Genomic DNA, 21,981 nt, shown 5'->3' with positions numbered 1-21,981 from the left:
ATGTTCCATCCAGGTGCATGTCCCCTCCTCAGGTCCCCGTGAATATTTGACCAAGAATTCATAGAGTCAATGAAAGGAACTCCTGACTCAAAACTCTTTCCTCATTCTGTCATAGGGCAGGACACCACCTAGATGGTTCTGCTCCCTTATTGTTGCCCAGAGTCTCAGTCCCATCTACCATTTACTTCTTCCTTATTTCTTATTATTAGCTCTTATTAATCGATGCTATTCCACTCCCTGGGCTCTGCCCTAGCACATCTCTTCTGAAAACGTCTTTCTTCTCTGTCAGGAATAAATCTTTCCAGGAAGAGCTCAGGGAAGAATGCTGTTACTTTTAATGATATTAGGCCATCTTCAATAGAGATACATAATTGTTAGTATATCAAATGTAGAAAGATATCAAGTATACCTGTTCTAACCATTGGAGACAACCTTCTGATAAGACTCATTCTAAAATAAGTCTTTTCTCCCTTGGGGCACTATTGAATTGACTAAGTCCTTTAAAGTTAGTCTAGGCTTGTAAAGCTAAGCTTAGGAGAAAGCATGAATGTGGATCAGGAAATACCTCCCTAGCCTTTCTTGCTTTGTTGGGCCTTGTTTGATTTGTGCCTCTAAAAAGTACCTTAAACTGCATCAAGTTAGAGTTCAGCTGATTCTTTTATGAACAAGCCATGTTTGACGTTTGCAAACCCTGTATTATTTTTGGTAGAGGAAGTGGCAAATATTTCCTGGAAAGACGTCTTGAGGTTAATACTTGATTAAACTGGAGACGTCATTTGATTCCAATGTGCCATCAGTTTACTGAAATCAATGAGATGCTGAAAGCTTCATTACAACAGTTCACTGATCCTGGAGTGGAGACTCCTGGAATTCAGACTAATACACTGCTCTTCATAGTGATCACCATATTCGCTTCTACTATAAAGATGAGTGTCTAATATTTACAACTCAAGAACAGGTTGCTGTGAGCTGTTGCTGATGCAATAATTTCCAGAGGTTTTCACACCAAATTATTCTTATTTCTAGAAAATGACCACGAGATTGCAACAACTTCTGAGAGGTCCCACAAGAAAATGTTTACTAGATGGATTCCCCCTTTTGATGGGTAAGATCAGTATTGTAAATGGATAACAGGAAAGGAGGGAATAAAATTGTTTGGTTTCTACATGTTTTAAACTGATTAGCTAGCACCTTTCCAACTTTTTTATTCTCAGGGTCCTTTTATCTATGTCCACTGACTCTTCTCTATTTCAATAGTTCTCTCCCAATGTAGATAATCATGAGTTCTGAGCATGGGCACTCAAGTATGGGCACCTGGCTTCAAATCATTGGTCTCCCACTTTTGCCCACAGTCAAAGGGCGCTGATCTTCACTTTGTCTTAATTTGCACCTGTTATTTCATTTTCAGGAAATGGGACTAAAATTTGTACCTGTTACTTAAGTATCAGTAAATGGGGCTAGAATGACACTGAATCCATTGAATTCTGTCTTTAGCAGACACATTTGTGTGTTGGATTCAATTATCAGAAACTGTTTGGGGCATTTTTACAGTGTTATCCAACCTGGAGTTAATTATGGAAGAAATCACTACAATGGAGAAAGAAAATTTCTTTTCATGTCCAAAAAATGATATATGTGAAGTCATGAAAAACCTTTCTATAAATGCCATGTTGGGAAAGAAGTGATAGAATTCTCCTCCCTCATTCAAACACTCACGAATAATTAAAAAAGGACTTGTGTCTGAATTCAATCATAATCTGTTCTTTTTCTGGGTATGGACAGCATTGTCCAGCATAGATGCTTCAGAGTATTCTTGGACGATTGTATTCCAAAAAACAGTACAAAAAGATATTTTGATCAAAAGCAACTCGGGCTCCCTCAATATTCCATTTGGCTTTGACAATCTTCTACTTTTCAGAGTTTTACCCATCTTTTTAACATTTAACCTTTTCTGTTTTTAAGGAGTTGCTTGCATCAGTTTTTTATTTTTGTATATTTTTTTAATTTAGTTCCTCATTAAAGAAGTTGTGAGCTCTTTTTACCCTATTTTTTGGCATCATTCTCATTTCAAGCAAACTTTTAATAGAAATGGTTGAATGGCCAAAAGGTATTTTGATTAAAATAATTCCCTAACTCTCTCAATATTTACAGCAAAATTATCTGTGTATCAAAATTTCTACATAATTTTCTTTCTTGCCATTTCTATTTCCCACAATAGATCTTTTTTTATTAAAGCTTTTTATTTTCAAAATATATGCAGGGATAATTTTCAACAATCACCCATATAAAGACCTTGTGTTCCAAATTTTTCCCTTCCTTCCCTTCATGTCCTCCAGTAGATGGGAAGTAATCCAATATAGGGCAAACATGACAACCCTTATGTACATATTTCCACAATTGTCGAGTTGAAAAGGAAATATCAGATGCAAAAATAAAAAAATGAAGATAAAAAATGCAAGCAAACAATAATAAAAAAGTGAAAATACTATGTTGTGGTCCACATAATTCCCACAGCCCTTTCCCTGGATGTATCAATTGCAATTTTTAAGGAATTTTCCAATTTGACCAATTTTTCTTTTAATGGAATTCTTCTTCTCATGATCTTTTTGTGTTAATCCTGTCATCACTCTCCTTTTTTTCCCAATTTTTCTTCTAATTTTGTTATTTGACATTCAAAAGCAATTTGATCTCTCTCTCATGGCCTGAGACAAAATTATTTTTTTTTCTTGAAACCTGTGGCTATAAGTACTTTGACTTTATAATACCCTCCTGACTCTGCATTGTGATCCTCCTCATCTTTGTAATAACTTTTCTATGGTCATGATCTTTTTTCTGGCTTATGCTTATTTTCCCAGTGTATCACTCCATTTTTGGCTCTTGGCTAAAGTAGGACTCTGTTTCCAGTGGGGAAGGTGTGATATCTCAAGTTTCTGGGGTTTTTGAACCTCCTCCCCACAAACCTGTACTGTGAAGCAGTACTGTACCTGACACCTAACGATGGGAAAAGCAACAGAACCCTGCATCATTGCTAGCAGTGAGACACCTGTACTCTACTCCTTATGAGTTGTTGAGTGCCTTATCTGGGTTAACCTGCAGAAGTCACCTGTGTTGCTGCAGCTGCAGGTGCTGCTGTTTTTGATACTGTTCATTCAGTGGCTCTCAAAGCTCCTGGTTTGCTGGAGCTGCTCTCAAACCCAAGTGTGACAGACTTTGCTGGCTGACTTTCCAGGACTTTCCTGCTGCCCAAGGTTGGAGAAGTCTGGAGAAGTGCTGCTGAATCAAAGGCTTCTCCTGACTTTCCCAGGCTGAGTCTCTACTGTCTTAGCTAATGACACTATTGTGATCCTGTCCCACACTAGGGTGATTGAAGCCTGAGCTCTTTTAAGCTCTATTTGACTATAAAATTGTTTCTGTGCATTTTTGTGGGGAGTTTAATGCTCAGAAATATTTGTGAGGGATTATTGAAAAGTGTCTGGACAATATTGGGGACACTTTGGGAATTATCTGACTTTGGTCAGTCAACACACATTTTAAGCAAGCCAGTTTATTCAATTCTAACACATAATCTGGCTTGATTTTTATGAGGATCCCTTAATTGTTTATTAATGTTGCTCTTCTTTCTTCACTTTGGGTTTCAGAACAATTGGCAAGAGAATGAGAAAGCATCCAAAAGGGACAAAAAAGACCCCAAAGGTAAAATTTTTTCTTAGGGAATTAGCTTGTACTACAAAGGTAATGTCAGGTGTGGGAGTTGGAGAAAAGGACTTCTTGGGACCACATCAGGTCTAACATGTTAGGCCTCTCAAATTGTATGCCATAGAAAACTTGTTCTATGTGTGACATCAGTAAACTTTAAGAGGTGGAATTGTTTCTTCTTTTCTCAATGTTTCCTGTTGCTTTTGCACCAAGGCTATTCTTCCCAGGATGAAGGAGAATGAAGTAAATTGGATCAATAACATTAGAAAATTTAATCTATGATTTGTGTCCTTCTCCCAGTTTTCTCATTGAGTTCTTGTCATGTTTTCCTGTGGGGAATTTCAGACTTTGTTCTTGTCTCAACAGCTCCCTGTAGAGCCTCTAACCCTTTACAGATACTTCCTTAATGTTTGTTTGTTGCTGGATTTTGACTTTTAACTACTGGGTCTCTTTCTTGACTTTGCAGTGGCCAATGAATTACACCTTGTGTGGTACATCTGGGGCACAAATTGTAGAGATGGAAAAGAAAAATACTGTGAGTTGGAACAAAAGAAAATAACTCTTTAAAAAATCCTTTCCCAATGTGATCACATATACAACATAGAATTCATGAAATTTCAGGTCTGTCTTAGAATATGCTTCTCTTGGTTTGGCCAATTAGTAATCATTATTCTTTAGCACAGAGACATGGGCTTGGCATTTCTTAAAAAAAAAAAAAAAAAAAAGGAAACCAAACAAAGAAAGAGTAATGTAAAACGCGAGCCTTATAACAAAAAAAAAATTGCAGTCTATTCTGCTTCAGATATTTTATAATTTCCAGATTTTTATTATATTCTAATTTTTGAAATTTTATTATCATTTTCTTTTACTTGCAGGAACAAGAAAATGTTACAAAACATCAACCAGAAACAACACCCTCCATGATAGAAAATGTAAGTTTGACAGTTCAAATGCTAAAACAGATATAAATTCTTAGAAGATACTGTACTGAAAAAATGCATGATTGAATCCTTATGAAAACTTTTATGAAAAAAACTACTTACGTCCTTAATATGGTCCTGTAAGAGCCATATCTGGATATGACATTATAGGTTTCCTCCATAATGAGCCTCTCAGGGCACAGTCTCTTTTTTTTTGACTTGGCAGTGTCCAGAAACTTCCCAGTATCCCCCTACCAACATTAAAAAACTGGACATTGGAAGTTATGAATAATATGCTATTTCCACCTTTACTTGCCATGGTATTATTCTCCACACTTCATAATGCATTCACTCTCTCTTACTGACTTTTTCCAAATATCTCCTTTCACTGTCTCACTATCACATCCCACATGTTGCTCTTCTCCCAGAATGCCAGAGCTCTCATTTTTTTCTTTTGCAAAGCTCATCTTTCCTTCAAGAATAATTCCAACATCTCCATGATTGCTCCCTGAAGTATCAAATTTAAAGGGGATTCATATTCTCCTGTTCATTTTCATTTGTAAAGTTATTCTATTCTAAGGGAATTCAATTCGATTCTAAGGTAATTAAATGTTGTCTTGTAATGGTTTTCTTTTCTTCCACTTCCTGATTGGGTTCTATGTTCCTGAAAGGCAGAGTCACCATTTCTTTGAAACTCTCTCAACCTTATGGAAGCTAGAGAGGCAATTTGAATGTAAATAGATTTTCCCTAAATAAATTGATAGTGAAGAAGGGACCACGAAAATCTACAACCCCTTGAAGGGGAGATTCTCCTTGGACCCTAGGACTTTGGGACCTCACCTGAGGGAAACAAGAGAGACAGTTCATTCTGTTATCTAGGTGGTATTCCTTTAATCAGGAGCTGGAGATTCCAATCTTATTCAATTGATGATTTTCTATTCAGTTCCAGCTCAGACTCTGCCCACTGCCACATCAGGAAGGGGAGCAGACCCAGGCTTGTAGCCAAAGGCTTCTGTTAAAAAACTGGCCATTCTAATCTCAAACCTTGCAGAAGAGCTAACATGCCATCCTTGCATAGCAAGCCTCTGCCTGCTGGGATGATATCCACTTCCAGAATAACCTTCTTTTTATCCTTACCTATTTCCCTAACCAGACTTTGTGCCTCTCTGTTGGGGTTTCACTACTAGGAACTTTACTTCTCTACCAGGACTCCTCCACTGCTTTACTTCACTGTTGGGCATTTGCCACTAAGGAATTCAGCCTTTCTCCTCATGCATAGCAGAGGCTGACTTTACAATGCCGATAATAAACCTTTTAGAACTCTAGGTTTCTGGGTTCAGAAAATACTTTACAAAAATTCTTACATCACAAGAAGGGGGGTTCCCAAAACTCACTAACCATGCACTCAATCTCAAGGGGATGTAGGGGAGCCAAACCTCTCCACTTGGTTCCCTGAACCCTGAACCTGCCACTAGACCTCATCATTTAATCCCTGACCAGCAGGAATCCTAATCTCATTTTGTTTCTCTGAATAATCTCATCATTTGGGTCCCTGGCCACCCTAAATGTAGACCTCATCAGTTAGGGTGGTCATTGAAGAGCAGGTCATACAGAGATGGGGTTTTTACTGTAAAGTTCAAAATCTCAGTTCCAAAAATAAGTAGGAAATATAAATTGAAATAACTGTCAAAGAAAGGAAAAAAACTTTTGTATTTCAAAATACGTAGGAAGCAATGGAAAATCTCACAAAAGAAGAAAAAAATGACAAAAACGATGGCTCAATGAGAAATTTGGACCAAGAACAAGACATCAGACTAGAAAGCAACGATGATTCAAATCCTGGTAAGACTAAGTGATTTTACACATAGCTGGTGCAGAGATTGAGGATTACTTAGGTTTCTAAAAAAGGGATTGAAGGAATCAAACTGAGACAACCTGAGAAAGTAGGAATGATGACTGTCTTAATTAAAAATGGATATGTTGATTGAGTCTGGCAATGCGCATAAATATATGTTCTTCAGTTTTGATGTGAAGTTGTTCAAAATAAAGTAACTGGTAAGAAACATATTAAAAGAAATACTTTGTTTTAAAGTTCTTCCCTTAAGATCTTACAATGATTTTCATACTAATATATAAAGACATTCCTTAAGCAAGCCTTTTTGCTTGTTTATCTCACATAAATGCATTTGGTTAATTTCTTACCGAATTTATAAAACAATTTCTTTCCCTTCCCTTGCAATTCTTTTCACCACTTCTCCTTTGTTTCTTTTCTTCCTTTTTGTATTTTTATTTTTATTCTTCTCCTCTTTTCTCATCCTTGTTCTCTTCTCATTTTAATTTCTTATTATCATCTAATATTTTTTTCTTTGTTATCTGTAGAGAGAAAGCAGGAGAAATAGATTCTTAAAAAATCAATATTCAAAGATGACAGGCTAAACTTTAGTCAATAAGATTATTAAATTCTTCATAAGAATATGGAACTGTACTTCCACTCATTTAAAACCATTAGAAATCAGAGCAAAGTGGGAAAAGAGTGAGAGAATGTGCTGAGTTTTACATATATTCACAGACACTCAAATATTTTATTCATATTAGCATATGACATATAAGTATGTATACAAAGAGATGTATTTTAAACGTATGTCTACTTACAAGCATACACATGCACACTGAGAGGTTTACAGATATACAGGTAGATTGATGGACAGGTATTTTTAACCCAGAATTTTTGAGTATTGGCTATAATGTTTCTAGAAACATTTATGCTTTTGGTGCATTTCAATGTTTTCCCAGTAAATTCGTTCTAGTTCTGCTGTTCCCACTAATTCTGAAAGACCTAGACAGTTGTGTATAATTTCTTGTAGTAACATGTCAAGGCTATTTTATTGCTGCCCATGGTTGTGTGGGTAGTCCAGTAGTTTTTCAATTTTCTCTCCTCAATCGGTTTTTTTTTCTTTTATGAGGGTTTGAAGTTTTTGCTCTCTGGAGCTCTAGAAACTTTATTCCACTATTTCTCCTTATCCCATGGAAAGATCCTCACTTTATCCTATTCTAACATTGTTTCTGGAATACCATTGTATAACTCATATTCCATGCTGCTTCATTCTCTTCTACATTATTTCAAAGCTCTACTTTGCTTTCTTATTTTTGTTCTAAAATTCTTTGACATACTTCCTAAGCTGTGACTAGATTTTCAAAGTGATCCTAGCATTTTATTGAATACAAACATGAATTCTTGTGTCATTCATTCCAGTACATATTTTGCGTGTCCTTTTTCTGGATGTGTTTCTTGAGCATTCCTGTCACTATCACAGAGCTTTAGATTAGCATTATTCCAGATTTCTACTCTTCAATTCTCATTTCATATGATGTATTGGGGCCATAGTGTGTATACGTTAGGGTGCATTGTCCGGTCAGAACTTTGGACCTGTTGAGAATTTTTTTCAATGTTCTAGGGGGTCTTGCGTATTAGGATATTTGAAAATGCTATAAATAACTCAGGCTTGAAACCTGTAACCTTTCAAGTATTCTGCCTCAGCCCAATCATGAATATTAAAATTAGTATCTGGATTCTACAAGTTCCTGACCCCTGTTTCATTGTGTGCCACATTCCTGCATTTTTAGCTGTCTTTGGTTCCCTGTAGACTTATACTAGACTTATACCTTAGAAAACTCTACACAGAATCGTTTCAGATCTGGTTATTCCATTACAAACTTAAGGTTTATTTAACATATGGAAATTCTGTTAAGGACCCTTAATAGAAAACTGAGAACCATTAAGTTGTAAGGGTCAGAGTGCAAAAGCTACTGTCTGCTTCTGAATTTCCTGCCATGTGATTATACAAACAAGGGCTTGCAAACAAATACCTCCTCAGAATGTTCCATCCAGGTGCATGTCCCCTCCTCAGGTCCCCGTGAATATTTGACCAAGAATTCATAGAGTCAATGAAAGGAACTCCTGATTCAAAACTCTTTCCTCATTCTGTCAGAGGGCAGGACACCACCTAGATGCTTCTGCTCCCTTATTGTTGCCCAGAGTCTCAGTCCCATCTACATTTTACTTCTTCCTTATTTCTTATTATTAGCTTTTATTAATCGATGCTATTCCACTCCCTGGACTCTGCCCTAGCACATCTCTTCTGAAAACGTCTTTCTTCTAAGTCAGGAATAAATCTTTCCAGGAAGAGCTCAGGGAAGAATGCTGTTACTTTTAATGATATTAGGCCATCTTCAATAGAGATACATAATTGTTAGTATATCAAATGTAGAAAGATATCAAGTATACCTGTTCTAACCATTGGAGACAACCTTCTGATAAGACTCATTCTAAAATAAGTCTTTTCTCCCTTGGGGCACTATTGAATTGACTAAGTCCTTTAAAGTTAGTCTAGGCTTGTAAAGCTAAGCTTAGGAGAAAGCATGAATGTGGATCAGGAAATACCTCCCTAGCCTTTCTTGCTTTGTTGGGCCTTGTTTGATTTGTGCCTCTAAAAAGTACCTTAAACTGCATCAAGTTAGAGTTCAGCTGATTCTTTTATGAACAAGCCATGTTTGACGTTTGCAAACCCTGTATTATTTTTGGTAGAGGAAGTGGCAAATATTTCCTGGAAAGACGTCTTGAGGTTAATACTTGATTAAACTGGAGACGTCATTTGATTCCAATGTGCCATCAGTTTACTGAAATCAATGAGATGCTGAAAGCTTCATTACAACAGTTCACTGATCCTGGAGTGGAGACTCCTGGAATTCAGACTAATACACTGCTCTTCATAGTGATCACCATATTCGCTTCTACTATAAAGATGAGTGTCTAATATTTACAACTCAAGAACAGGTTGCTGTGAGCTGTTGCTGATGCAATAATTTCCAGAGGTTTTCACACCAAATTATTCTTATTTCTAGAAACTGACCACGAGACTGCAACAACTTCAGAGAGGTCCCACAAGAAAATGTTTACTAGATGGATTCCCCCTTTTGATGGGTAAGATCAGTATTGTAAATGGATAACAGGAAAGGAGGGAATAAAATTGTTTGGTTTCTACATGTTTTAAACTGATTAGCTAACACCTTTCCAACTTTTTTATTCTCAGGGTCCTTTTATCTATGTCCACTGACTCTTCTCTATTTCAATAGTTCTCTCCCAATGTAGATAATCATGAGTTCTGAGCATGGGCACTCAAGTATGGGCACCTGGCTTCAAATCATTGGTCTCCCACTTTTGCCCACAGTCAAAGGGCGCTGATCTTCACTTTGTCTTAATTTGCACCTGTTATTTCATTTTCAGGAAATGGGACTAAAATTTGTACCTGTTACTTAAGTATCAGTAAATGGGGCTAGAATGACACTGAATCCGTTGAATTCTGTCTTTAGCAGACACATTTGTGTGTTGGATTCAATTATCAGAAACTGTTTGGGGCATTTTTACAGTGTTATCCAACCTAGAGTTAATTATGGAAGAAATCACTACAATGGAGAAAGAAAATTTCTTTTCATGTCCAAAAAATGATATATGTGAAGTCATGAAAAACCTTTCTATAAATGCCATGTTGGGAAAGAAGTGATAGAATTCTCCTCCCTGATTCAAACACTCACGAATAATTAAAAAAGGACTTGTGTCTGAATTCAATCATAATCTGTTCTTTTTCTGGGTATGGACAGCATTGGCCAGCATAGATGCTTCAGAGTATTCTTGGACGATTGTATTCCAAAAAACAGTACAAAAAGATATTTTGATCAAAAGCAACTCCGGCTCCCTCAATATTCCATTTGGCTTTGACAATCTTCTACTTTTCAGAGTTTTACCCATCTTTTTAACATTTAACCTTTTCTGTTTTTAAGGAGTTGCTTGCATCAGTTTTTTATTTTTGTATATTTTTTTAATTTAGTTCCTCATTAAAGAAGTTGTGAGCTCTTTTTACCCTATTTTTTGGCATCATTCTCATTTCAAGCAAACTTTTAATAGAAATGGTTGAATGGCCAAAAGGTATTTTGATTAAAATAATTCCCTAACTCTCTCAATATTTACAGCAAAATTATCTGTGTATCAAAATTTCTACATAATTTTCTTTCTTGCCATTTCTATTTCCCACAATAGATCTTTTTTTATTAAAGCTTTTTATTTTCAAAATATATGCAGGGATAATTTTCAACAATCACCCATATAAAGACCTTGTGTTCCAAATTTTTCCCTTCCTTCCCTTCATGTCCTCCAGTAGATGGGAAGTAATCCAATATAGGGCAAACATGACAACCCTTATGTACATATTTCCACAATTGTCGAGTTGAAAAGGAAATATCAGATGCAAAAATAAAAAAATGAAGATAAAAAATGCAAGCAAACAATAATAAAAAAGTGAAAATACTATGTTGTGGTCCACATAATTCCCACAGCCCTTTCCCTGGATGTATCAATTGCAATTTTTAAGGAATTTTCCAATTTGACCAATTTTTCTTTTAATGGAATTCTTCTTCTCATGATCTTTTTGTGTTAATCCTGTCATCACTCTCCTTTTTTTCCCAATTTTTCTTCTAATTTTGTTATTTGACATTCAAAAGCAATTTGATCTCTCTCTCATGGCCTGAGACAAAATTATTTTTTTTTCTTGAAACCTGTGGCTATAAGTACTTTGACTTTATAATACCCTCCTGACTCTGCATTGTGATCCTCATCATCTTTGTAATAACTTTTCTATGGTCATGATCTTTTTTCTGGCTTATGCTTATTTTCCCAGTGTATCACTCCATTTTTGGCTCTTGGCTAAAGTAGGACTCTGTTTCCAGTGGGGAAGGTGTGATATCTCAAGTTTCTGGGGTTTTTGAACCTCCTCCCCACAAACCTGTACTGTGAAGCAGTACTGTACCTGACACCTAACGATGGGAAAAGCAACAGAACCCTGCATCATTGCTAGCAGTGAGACACCTGTACTCTACTCCTTATGAGTTGTTGAGTGCCTTATCTGGGTTAACCTGCAGAAGTCACCTGTGTTGCTGCAGCTGCAGGTGCTGCTGTTTTTGATACTGTTCATTCAGTGGCTCTCAAAGCTCCTGGTTTGCTGGAGCTGCTCTCAAACCCAAGTGTGACAGACTTTGCTGGCTGACTTTCCAGGACTTTCCTGCTGCCCAAGGTTGGAGAAGTCTGGAGAAGTGCTGCTGAATCAAAGGCTTCTCCTGACTTTCCCAGGCTGAGTCTCTACTGTCTTAGCTAATGACACTATTGTGATCCTGTCCCACACTAGGGTGATTGAAGCCTGAGCTCTTTTAAGCTCTATTTGACTATAAAATTGTTTCTGTGCATTTTTGTGGGGAGTTTAATGCTCAGAAATATTTGTGAGGGATTATTGAAAAGTGTCTGGACAATATTGGGGACACTTTGGGAATTATCTGACTTTGGTCAGTCAACACACATTTTAAGCAAGCCAGTTTATTCAATTCTAACACATAATCTGGCTTGATTTTTATGAGGATCCCTTAATTGTTTATTAATGTTGCTCTTCTTTCTTCACTTTGGGTTTCAGAACAATTGGCAAGAGAATGAGAAAGCATCCAAAAGGGACAAAAAAGACCCCAAAGGTAAAATTTTTTCTTAGGGAATTAGCTTGTACTACAAAGGTAATGTCAGGTGTGGGAGTTGGAGAAAAGGACTTCTTGGGACCACATCAGGTCTAACATGTTAGGCCTCTCAAATTGTATGCCATAGAAAACTTGTTCTATGTGTGACATCAGTAAACTTTAAGAGGTGGAATTGTTTCTTCTTTTCTCAATGTTTCCTGTTGCTTTTGCACCAAGGCTATTCTTCCCAGGATGAAGGAGAATGAAGTAAATTGGATCAATAACATTAGAAAATTTAATCTATGATTTGTGTCCTTCTCCCAGTTTTCTCATTGAGTTCTTGTCATGTTTTCCTGTGGGGAATTTCAGACTTTGTTCTTGTCTCAACAGCTCCCTGTAGAGCCTCTAACCCTTTACAGATACTTCCTTAATGTTTGTTTGTTGCTGGATTTTGACTTTTAACTACTGGGTCTCTTTCTTGACTTTGCAGTGGCCAATGAATTACACCTTGTGTGGTACATCTGGGGCACAAATTGTAGAGATGGAGAAGAAAAATACTGTGAGTTGGAACAAAAGAAAATAACTCTTTAAAAAATCCTTTCCCAATGTGATCACATATACAACATAGAATTCTTGAAATTTCAGGTCTGTCTTAGAATATGCTTCTCTTGGTTTGGCCAATTAGTAATCATTATTCTTTAGCACAGAGACATGGGCTTGGCATTTCTTAAAAAAAAAAAAAAAAAAAAAGGAAACCAAACAAAGAAAGAGTAATGTAAAACGCGAGCCTTATAACAAAAAAAAAATTGCAGTCTATTCTGCTTCAGATATTTTATAATTTCCAGATTTTTATTATATTCTAATTTTTGAAATTTTATTATCATTTTCTTTTACTTGCAGGAACAAGAAAATGTTACAAAACATCAACCAGAAACAACACCCTCCATGATAGAAAATGTAAGTTTGACAGTTCAAATGCTAAAACAGATATAAATTCTTAGAAGATATTGTACTGAAAAAATGCATGATTGAATCCTTATGAAAACTTTTATGAAAAAAACTACTTACGTCCTTAATATGGTCCTGTAAGAGCCACATCTGGATATGACATTATAGGTTTCCTCCATAATGAGCCTCTCAGGGCACAGTCTCTTTTTTTTTGACTTGCAAGCCTTATATAAAAAAAAAATTGCAGTCTATTCTGTTTGAGATATTTTATAATTTCCAGATTTTATTATATTCTAATTTTTGAAATTTTATTATTGATGGGGAGTATTCTAAGGGTAGTAAACCGAGATGGGTCAGTTCCTTTTCAGGAGGTCTAATACTCTCTTTCTCCTTCCCAAAGTCCCAACAGGCGGGTCCCTTAGCGAATGAATTTCGCTACTCAAGGCTGTGTAGAAACAAAGTCTTTATTGGTTAGAATGGGAACACCGGAGAGCATGTGGGCAAAATGGCTGCATGGTACAAGGCTATTTGCAAAGAGAAGATTCCCGTTCTCTCTTTTATGCAGTGATGTAAGGAGGTTCCTGAGAGTGATGTAAATTAAGATAAGGATTCTCTTGTTATCTTTTGGGGACAGACAGAAGTCTCTTCCCAAAAGGAATTTCCTGATGCCATTTGGTCTATCTGAGCAGATTAGAATGGGGGCTGTAAAACCCTGGCCATCTCAGATAGCCCAAACTTGTTTGACCAGATCTTCTATCAAAGCTGCAAGTCCCAAAGGAAGTTGGAGATCAAACAAAGAATACCAAAGGGCTACTGCCCTCAACATTATCATTTTCTTTTACTTGCAGGAACAAGAAAATGTTCCAAAATATCAACCAGAAACAACACCCTCCATGATAGAAAAAGTAAGTTTGACAGTTCAAAGGCTAAAACAGATATAAATTCTTAGAAGATACTGTACTGAAAAAATGCATGATTGAATCCATATGAAAACTTTTATGAAAAAAACTACTTACGTCCTTAATATGGTCCTGTAAGAGCCACATCTAGTTATAACATTATAGGGTGCCTCCACAATGAGCCTCTCAGGGCACAGTCTCTTTTTTTTGACTTGGCACTGTCCAGAAACTTCCCAGTATCCCCCTACCAACATTAAAAGACTGGACATTGGAAGATATGAATAATGTGATATTTCCACCTTTACTTGCCATGGTATTATTCTCCACACTTCATAATGCATTCACTCTCTCTTACTGACTTTTTCCAAATATCTCCTTTCACTGTCTCACTATCACATCCCACATGTTGCTCTTCTCCCAGAATGCCAGAGCTCTCATTTTTTTCTTTTGCAAAGCTCATCTTTCCTTCAAGAATAATTCCAACATCTCCATGATTGCTCCCTGAAGTATCAAATTTAAAGGGGATTCATATTCTCCTGTTCATTTTCATTTGTAAAGTTATTCTATTCTAAGGGAATTCAATTCGATTCTAAGGTAATTAAATGTTGTCTTGTAATGGTTTTCTTTTCTTCCACTTCCTGATTGGGTTCTATGTTCCTGAAAGGCAGAGTCACCATTTCTTTGAAACTCTCTCAACCTTATGGAAGCTAGAGAGGCAATTTGAATGTAAATAGATTTTCCCTAAATAAATTGATAGTGAAGAAGGGACCATGAAAATCTACAACCCCTTGAAGGGGAGATTCTCCTTGGACCCTAGGACTTTGGGACCTCACCTGAGGGAAACAAGAGAGACAGTTCATTCTGTTATCTAGGTGGTATTCCTTTAATCAGGAGCTGGAGATTCCAATCTTATTCAATTGATGATTTTCTATTCAGTTCCAGCTCAGACTCTGCCCACTGCCACATCAGGAAGGGGAGCAGACCCAGGCTTGTAGCCAAAGGCTTCTGTTAAAAAACTGGCTATTCTAATCTCAAACCTTGCAGAAGAGCTAACATGCCATCCTTGCATAGCAAGCCTCTGCCTGCTGGGATGATATCCACTTCCAGAATAACCTTCTTTTTATCCTTACCTATTTCCCTAACCAGACTTTGTGCCTCTCTGTTGGGGTTTCACTACTAGGAACTTTACTTCTCTACCAGGACTCCTCCACTGCTTTACTTCACTGTTGGGCATTTGCCACTAAGGAATTCAGCCTTTCTCCTCATGCATAGCAGAGGCTGACTTTACAATGCCGATAATAAACCTTTTAGAACTCTAGGTTTCTGGGTTCAGAAAATACTTTACAAAAATTCTTACATCACAAGAAGGGGGGTTCCCAAAACTCACTAACCATGCACTCAATCTCAAGGGGATGTAGGGGAGCCAAACCTCTCCACTTGGTTCCCTGAACCCTGAACCTGCCACTAGACCTCATCATTTAATCCCTGACCAGCAGGAATCCTAATCTCATTTTGTTTCTCTGAATAATCTCATCATTTGGGTCCCTGGCCACCCTAAATGTAGACCTCATCAGTTAGGGTGGTCATTGAAGAGCAGGTCATACAGAGATGGGGTTTTTACTGTAAAGTTCAAAATCTCAGTTCCAAAAATAAGTAGGAAATATAAATTGAAATAACTGTCAAAGAAAGGAAAAAAACTTTTGTATTTCAAAATACGTAGGAAGCAATGGAAAATCTCACAAAAGAAGAAAAAAATGACAAAAACGATGGCTCAATGAGAAATTTGGACCAAGAACAAGACATCAGACTAGAAAGCAACGATGATTCAAATCCTGGTAAGACTAAGTGATTTTACACATAGCTGGTGCAGAGATTGAGGATTACTTAGGTTTCTAAAAAAGGGATTGAAGGAATCAAACTGAGACAACCTGAGAAAGTAGGAATGATGACTGTCTTAATTAAAAATGGATATGTTGATTGAGTCTGGCAATGCGCAAAAATATATGTTCTTCAGTTTTGATGTGAAGTTGTTCAAAATAAAGTAACTGGTAAGAAACATATTAAAAGAAATACTTTGTTTTAAAGTTCTTCCCTTAAGATCTTACAATGATTTTCATACTAATATATAAAGACATTCCTTAAGCAAGCCTTTTTGCTTGTTTATCTCACATAAATGCATTTGGTTAATTTCTTACCGAATTTATAAAACAATTTCTTTCCCTTCCCTTGCAATTCTTTTCACCACTTCTCCTTTGTTTCTTTTCTTCCTTTTTGTATTTTTATTTTTATTCTTCTCCTCTTTTCTCATCCTTGTTCTCTTCTCATTTTAATTTCTTATTATCATCTAATATTTTTTTCTTTGTTATCTGTAGAGAGAAAGCAGGAGAAATAGATTCTTAAAAAATCAATATTCAAAGATGACAGGCTAAACTTTAGTCAATAAGATTATTAAATTCTTCATAAGAATATGGAACTGTACTTCCACTCATTTAAAACCATTAGAAATCAGAGCAAAGTGGGAAAAGAGTGAGAGAATGTGCTGAGTTTTACATATATTCACAGACACTCAAATATTTTATTCATATTAGCATATGACATATAAGTATGTATACAAAGAGATGTATTTTAAACGTATGTCTACTTACAAGCATACACATGCACACTGAGAGGTTTACAGATATACAGGTAGATTGATGGACAGGTATTTTTAACCCAGAATTTTTGAGTATTGGCTATAATGTTTCTAGAAACATTTATGCTTTTGGTGCATTTCAATGTTTTCCCAGTAAATTCGTTCTAGTTCTGCTGTTCCCACTAATTCTGAAAGACCTAGACAGTTGTGTATAATTTCTTGTAGTAACATGTCAAGGCTATTTTATTGCTGCCCATGGTTGTGTGGGTAGTCCAGTAGTTTTTCAATTTTCTCTCCTCAATCGGTTTTTTTTTCTTTTATGAGGGTTTGAAGTTTTTGCTCTCTGGAGCTCTAGAAACTTTATTCCACTATTTCTCCTTATCCCATGGAAAGATCCTCACTTTATCCTATTCTAACATTGTTTCTGGAATACCATTGTATAACTCATATTCCATGCTGCTTCATTCTCTTCTACATTATTTCAAAGCTCTACTTTGCTTTCTTGTTTTTGTTCTAAAATTCTTTGACATACTTCCTAAGCTGTGACTAGATTTTCAAAGTGATCCTAGCATTTTATTGAATACAAACATGAATTCTTGTGTCATTCATTCCAGTACATATTTTGCGTGTCCTTTTTCTGGATGTGTTTCTTGAGCAATCCTGTCACTATCACAGAGCTTTAGATTAGCATTGTTCCAGATTTCTACTCTTCAATTCTCATTTCATATGATGTATTGGGGCCATAGTGTGTATATGTTAGGGTGCATTGTCCGGTCAGAACTTTGGACCTGTTGAGAATTTTTTTCCATGTTCTAGGGGGTCTTGCGTATTAGGATATTTGAGGATCCTATAAATAACTCAGGCTTGAAACCTGTAACCTTTCAAGTATTCTGCCTCAGCCCAATCATGAATATTAAAATTAGTATCTGGATTCTACAAGTTCCTGACCCCGGTTTCATTGTGTGCCACATACCTGCATTTTTAGCTGTCTTTAGGTTCCCTGTAGACTTATACTAGACTTATACCTTAGAAAACTCTATACAGAATCGTTTCAGATCTGGTTATTCCATTACAAACTTAAGGTTTATTTAACATATGGAAATTCTGTTAAGAACCCTTAATAGAAAACTGAGAACCATTAAGTTGTAAGGGTCAGAGTGCAAAAGCTACTGTCTGCTTCTGAATTTCCTGCCATGTGATTATACAAACAAGGGCTTGCAAACAAATACCTCCTCAGAATGTTCCATCCAGGTGCATGTCCCCTCCTCAGGTCCCCGTGAATATTTGACCAAGAATTCATAGAGTCAATGAAAGGAACTCCTGACTCAAAACTCTTTCCTCATTCTGTCATAGGGCAGGACACCACCTAGATGGTTCTGCTCCCTTATTGTTGCCCAGAGTCTCAGTCCCATCTACCATTTACTTCTTCCTTATTTCTTATTATTAGCTCTTATTAATCGATGCTATTCCACTCCCTGGGCTCTGCCCTAGCACATCTCTTCTGAAAACGTCTTTCTTCTCTGTCAGGAATAAATCTTTCCAGGAAGAGCTCAGGGAAGAATGCTGTTACTTTTAATGATATTAGGCCATCTTCAATAGAGATACATAATTGTTAGTATATCAAATGTAGAAAGATATCAAGTATACCTGTTCTAACCATTGGAGACAACCTTCTGATAAGACTCATTCTAAAATAAGTCTTTTCTCCCTTGGGGCACTATTGAATTGACTAAGTCCTTTAAAGTTAGTCTAGGCTTGTAAAGCTAAGCTTAGGAGAAAGCATGAATGTGGATCAGGAAATACCTCCCTAGCCTTTCTTGCTTTGTTGGGCCTTGTTTGATTTGTGCCTCTAAAAAGTACCTTAAACTGCATCAAGTTAGAGTTCAGCTGATTCTTTTATGAACAAGCCATGTTTGACGTTTGCAAACCCTGTATTATTTTTGGTAGAGGAAGTGGCAAATATTTCCTGGAAAGACGTCTTGAGGTTAATACTTGATTAAACTGGAGACGTCATTTGATTCCAATGTGCCATCAGTTTACTGAAATCAATGAGATGCTGAAAGCTTCATTACAACAGTTCACTGATCCTGGAGTGGAGACTCCTGGAATTCAGACTAATACACTGCTCTTCATAGTGATCACCATATTCGCTTCTACTATAAAGATGAGTGTCTAATATTTACAACTCAAGAACAGGTTGCTGTGAGCTGTTGCTGATGCAATAATTTCCAGAGGTTTTCACACCAAATTATTCTTATTTCTAGAAAATGACCACGAGATTGCAACAACTTCAGAGAGGTCCCACAAGAAAATGTTTACTAGATGGATTCCCCCTTTTGATGGGTAAGATCAGTATTGTAAATGGATAACAGGAAAGGAGGGAATAAAATTGTTTGGTTTCTACATGTTTTAAACTGATTAGCTAGCACCTTTCCAACTTTTTTATTCTCAGGGTCCTTTTATCTATGTCCACTGACTCTTCTCTATTTCAATAGTTCTCTCCCAATGTAGATAATCATGAGTTCTGAGCATGGGCACTCAAGTATGGGCACCTGGCTTCAAATCATTGGTCTCCCACTTTTGCCCACAGTCAAAGGGCGCTGATCTTCACTTTGTCTTAATTTGCACCTGTTATTTCATTTTCAGGAAATGGGACTAAAATTTGTACCTGTTACTTAAGTATCAGTAAATGGGGCTAGAATGACACTGAATCCGTTGAATTCTGTCTTTAGCAGACACATTTGTGTGTTGGATTCAATTATCAGAAACTGTTTGGGGCATTTTTACAGTGTTATCCAACCTGGAGTTAATTATGGAAGAAATCACTACAATGGAGAAAGAAAATTTCTTTTCATGTCCAAAAAATGATATATGTGAAGTCATGAAAAACCTTTCTATAAATGCCATGTTGGGAAAGAAGTGATAGAATTCTCCTCCCTCATTCAAACACTCACGAATAATTAAAAAAGGACTTGTGTCTGAATTCAATCATAATCTGTTCTTTTTCTGGGTATGGACAGCATTGTCCAGCATAGATGCTTCAGAGTATTCTTGGACGATTGTATTCCAAAAAACAGTACAAAAAGATATTTTGATCAAAAGCAACTCGGGCTCCCTCAATATTCCATTTGGCTTTGACAATCTTCTACTTTTCAGAGTTTTACCCATCTTTTTAACATTTAACCTTTTCTGTTTTTAAGGAGTTGCTTGCATCAGTTTTTTATTTTTGTATATTTTTTTAATTTAGTTCCTCATTAAAGAAGTTGTGAGCTCTTTTTACCCTATTTTTTGGCATCATTCTCATTTCAAGCAAACTTTTAATAGAAATGGTTGAATGGCCAAAAGGTATTTTGATTAAAATAATTCCCTAACTCTCTCAATATTTACAGCAAAATTATCTGTGTATCAAAATTTCTACATAATTTTCTTTCTTGCCATTTCTATTTCCCACAATAGATCTTTTTTTATTAAAGCTTTTTATTTTCAAAATATATGCAGGGATAATTTTCAACAATCACCCATATAAAGACCTTGTGTTCCAAATTTTTCCCTTCCTTCCCTTCATGTCCTCCAGTAGATGGGAAGTAATCCAATATAGGGCAAACATGACAACCCTTATGTACATATTTCCACAATTGTCGAGTTGAAAAGGAAATATCAGATGCAAAAATAAAAAAATGAAGATAAAAAATGCAAGCAAACAATAATAAAAAAGTGAAAATACTATGTTGTGGTCCACATAATTCCCACAGCCCTTTCCCTGGATGTATCAATTGCAATTTTTAAGGAATTTTCCAATTTGACCAATTTTTCTTTTAATGGAATTCTTCTTCTCATGATCTTTTTGTGTTAATCCTGTCATCACTCTCCTTTTTTTCCCAATTTTTCTTCTAATTTTGTTATTTGACATTCAAAAGCAATTTGATCTCTCTCTCATGGCCTGAGACAAAATTATTTTTTTTTCTTGAAACCTGTGGCTATAAGTACTTTGACTTTATAATACCCTCCTGACTCTGCATTGTGATCCTCCTCATCTTTGTAATAACTTTTCTATGGTCATGATCTTTTTTCTGGCTTATGCTTATTTTCCCAGTGTATCACTCCATTTTTGGCTCTTGGCTAAAGTAGGACTCTGTTTCCAGTGGGGAAGGTGTGATATCTCAAGTTTCTGGGGTTTTTGAACCTCCTCCCCACAAACCTGTACTGTGAAGCAGTACTGTACCTGACACCTAACGATGGGAAAAGCAACAGAACCCTGCATCATTGCTAGCAGTGAGACACCTGTACTCTACTCCTTATGAGTTGTTGAGTGCCTTATCTGGGTTAACCTGCAGAAGTCACCTGTGTTGCTGCAGCTGCAGGTGCTGCTGTTTTTGATACTGTTCATTCAGTGGCTCTCAAAGCTCCTGGTTTGCTGGAGCTGCTCTCAAACCCAAGTGTGACAGACTTTGCTGGCTGACTTTCCAGGACTTTCCTGCTGCCCAAGGTTGGAGAAGTCTGGAGAAGTGCTGCTGAATCAAAGGCTTCTCCTGACTTTCCCAGGCTGAGTCTCTACTGTCTTAGCTAATGACACTATTGTGATCCTGTCCCACACTAGGGTGATTGAAGCCTGAGCTCTTTTAAGCTCTATTTGACTATAAAATTGTTTCTGTGCATTTTTGTGGGGAGTTTAATGCTCAGAAATATTTGTGAGGGATTATTGAAAAGTGTCTGGACAATATTGGGGACACTTTGGGAATTATCTGACTTTGGTCAGTCAACACACATTTTAAGCAAGCCAGTTTATTCAATTCTAACACATAATCTGGCTTGATTTTTATGAGGATCCCTTAATTGTTTATTAATGTTGCTCTTCTTTCTTCACTTTGGGTTTCAGAACAATTGGCAAGAGAATGAGAAAGCATCCAAAAGGGACAAAAAAGACCCCAAAGGTAAAATTTTTTCTTAGGGAATTAGCTTGTACTACAAAGGTAATGTCAGGTGTGGGAGTTGGAGAAAAGGACTTCTTGGGACCACATCAGGTCTAACATGTTAGGCCTCTCAAATTGTATGCCATAGAAAACTTGTTCTATGTGTGACATCAGTAAACTTTAAGAGGTGGAATTGTTTCTTCTTTTCTCAATGTTTCCTGTTGCTTTTGCACCAAGGCTATTCTTCCCAGGATGAAGGAGAATGAAGTAAATTGGATCAATAACATTAGAAAATTTAATCTATGATTTGTGTCCTTCTCCCAGTTTTCTCATTGAGTTCTTGTCATGTTTTCCTGTGGGGAATTTCAGACTTTGTTCTTGTCTCAACAGCTCCCTGTAGAGCCTCTAACCCTTTACAGATACTTCCT

The 21,981-nt window shown here is 36.6% G+C and overlaps 1 protein-coding gene across 2 annotated transcripts in view; it reads left to right on the top strand.

Annotated features, from left to right (window-relative positions):
- The window catches only part of LOC141561120 (uncharacterized), a 113,990-nt gene that overhangs the window by 68,986 nt on the left and 23,023 nt on the right, over positions 1-21,981 (top strand). For both annotated transcript variants that reach the window (XM_074300246.1, XM_074300245.1), the window contains exons 35-47: positions 1,027-1,105; positions 3,639-3,693; positions 4,163-4,231; positions 4,572-4,628; positions 6,344-6,458; positions 9,519-9,597; positions 12,131-12,185; positions 12,655-12,723; positions 13,065-13,121; positions 13,961-14,017; positions 15,732-15,846; positions 18,908-18,986; positions 21,520-21,574. In XM_074300246.1, coding sequence (XP_074156347.1) covers positions 1,027-1,105; positions 3,639-3,693; positions 4,163-4,231; positions 4,572-4,628; positions 6,344-6,458; positions 9,519-9,597; positions 12,131-12,185; positions 12,655-12,723; positions 13,065-13,121; positions 13,961-14,017; positions 15,732-15,846; positions 18,908-18,986; positions 21,520-21,574 — 941 coding nt within the window. The remainder of the gene's footprint in view (positions 1-1,026; positions 1,106-3,638; positions 3,694-4,162; positions 4,232-4,571; positions 4,629-6,343; positions 6,459-9,518; positions 9,598-12,130; positions 12,186-12,654; positions 12,724-13,064; positions 13,122-13,960; positions 14,018-15,731; positions 15,847-18,907; positions 18,987-21,519; positions 21,575-21,981) is intronic.

This window comes from Sminthopsis crassicaudata, chromosome 3 (assembly GCF_048593235.1).
Source record: "Sminthopsis crassicaudata isolate SCR6 chromosome 3, ASM4859323v1, whole genome shotgun sequence".
NCBI lineage: Eukaryota > Metazoa > Chordata > Mammalia > Dasyuromorphia > Dasyuridae > Sminthopsis > Sminthopsis crassicaudata.
The sequence above is the reverse complement of the archived record's forward strand: the minus strand, read 5'-3'. Positions and strand labels throughout refer to the sequence as shown.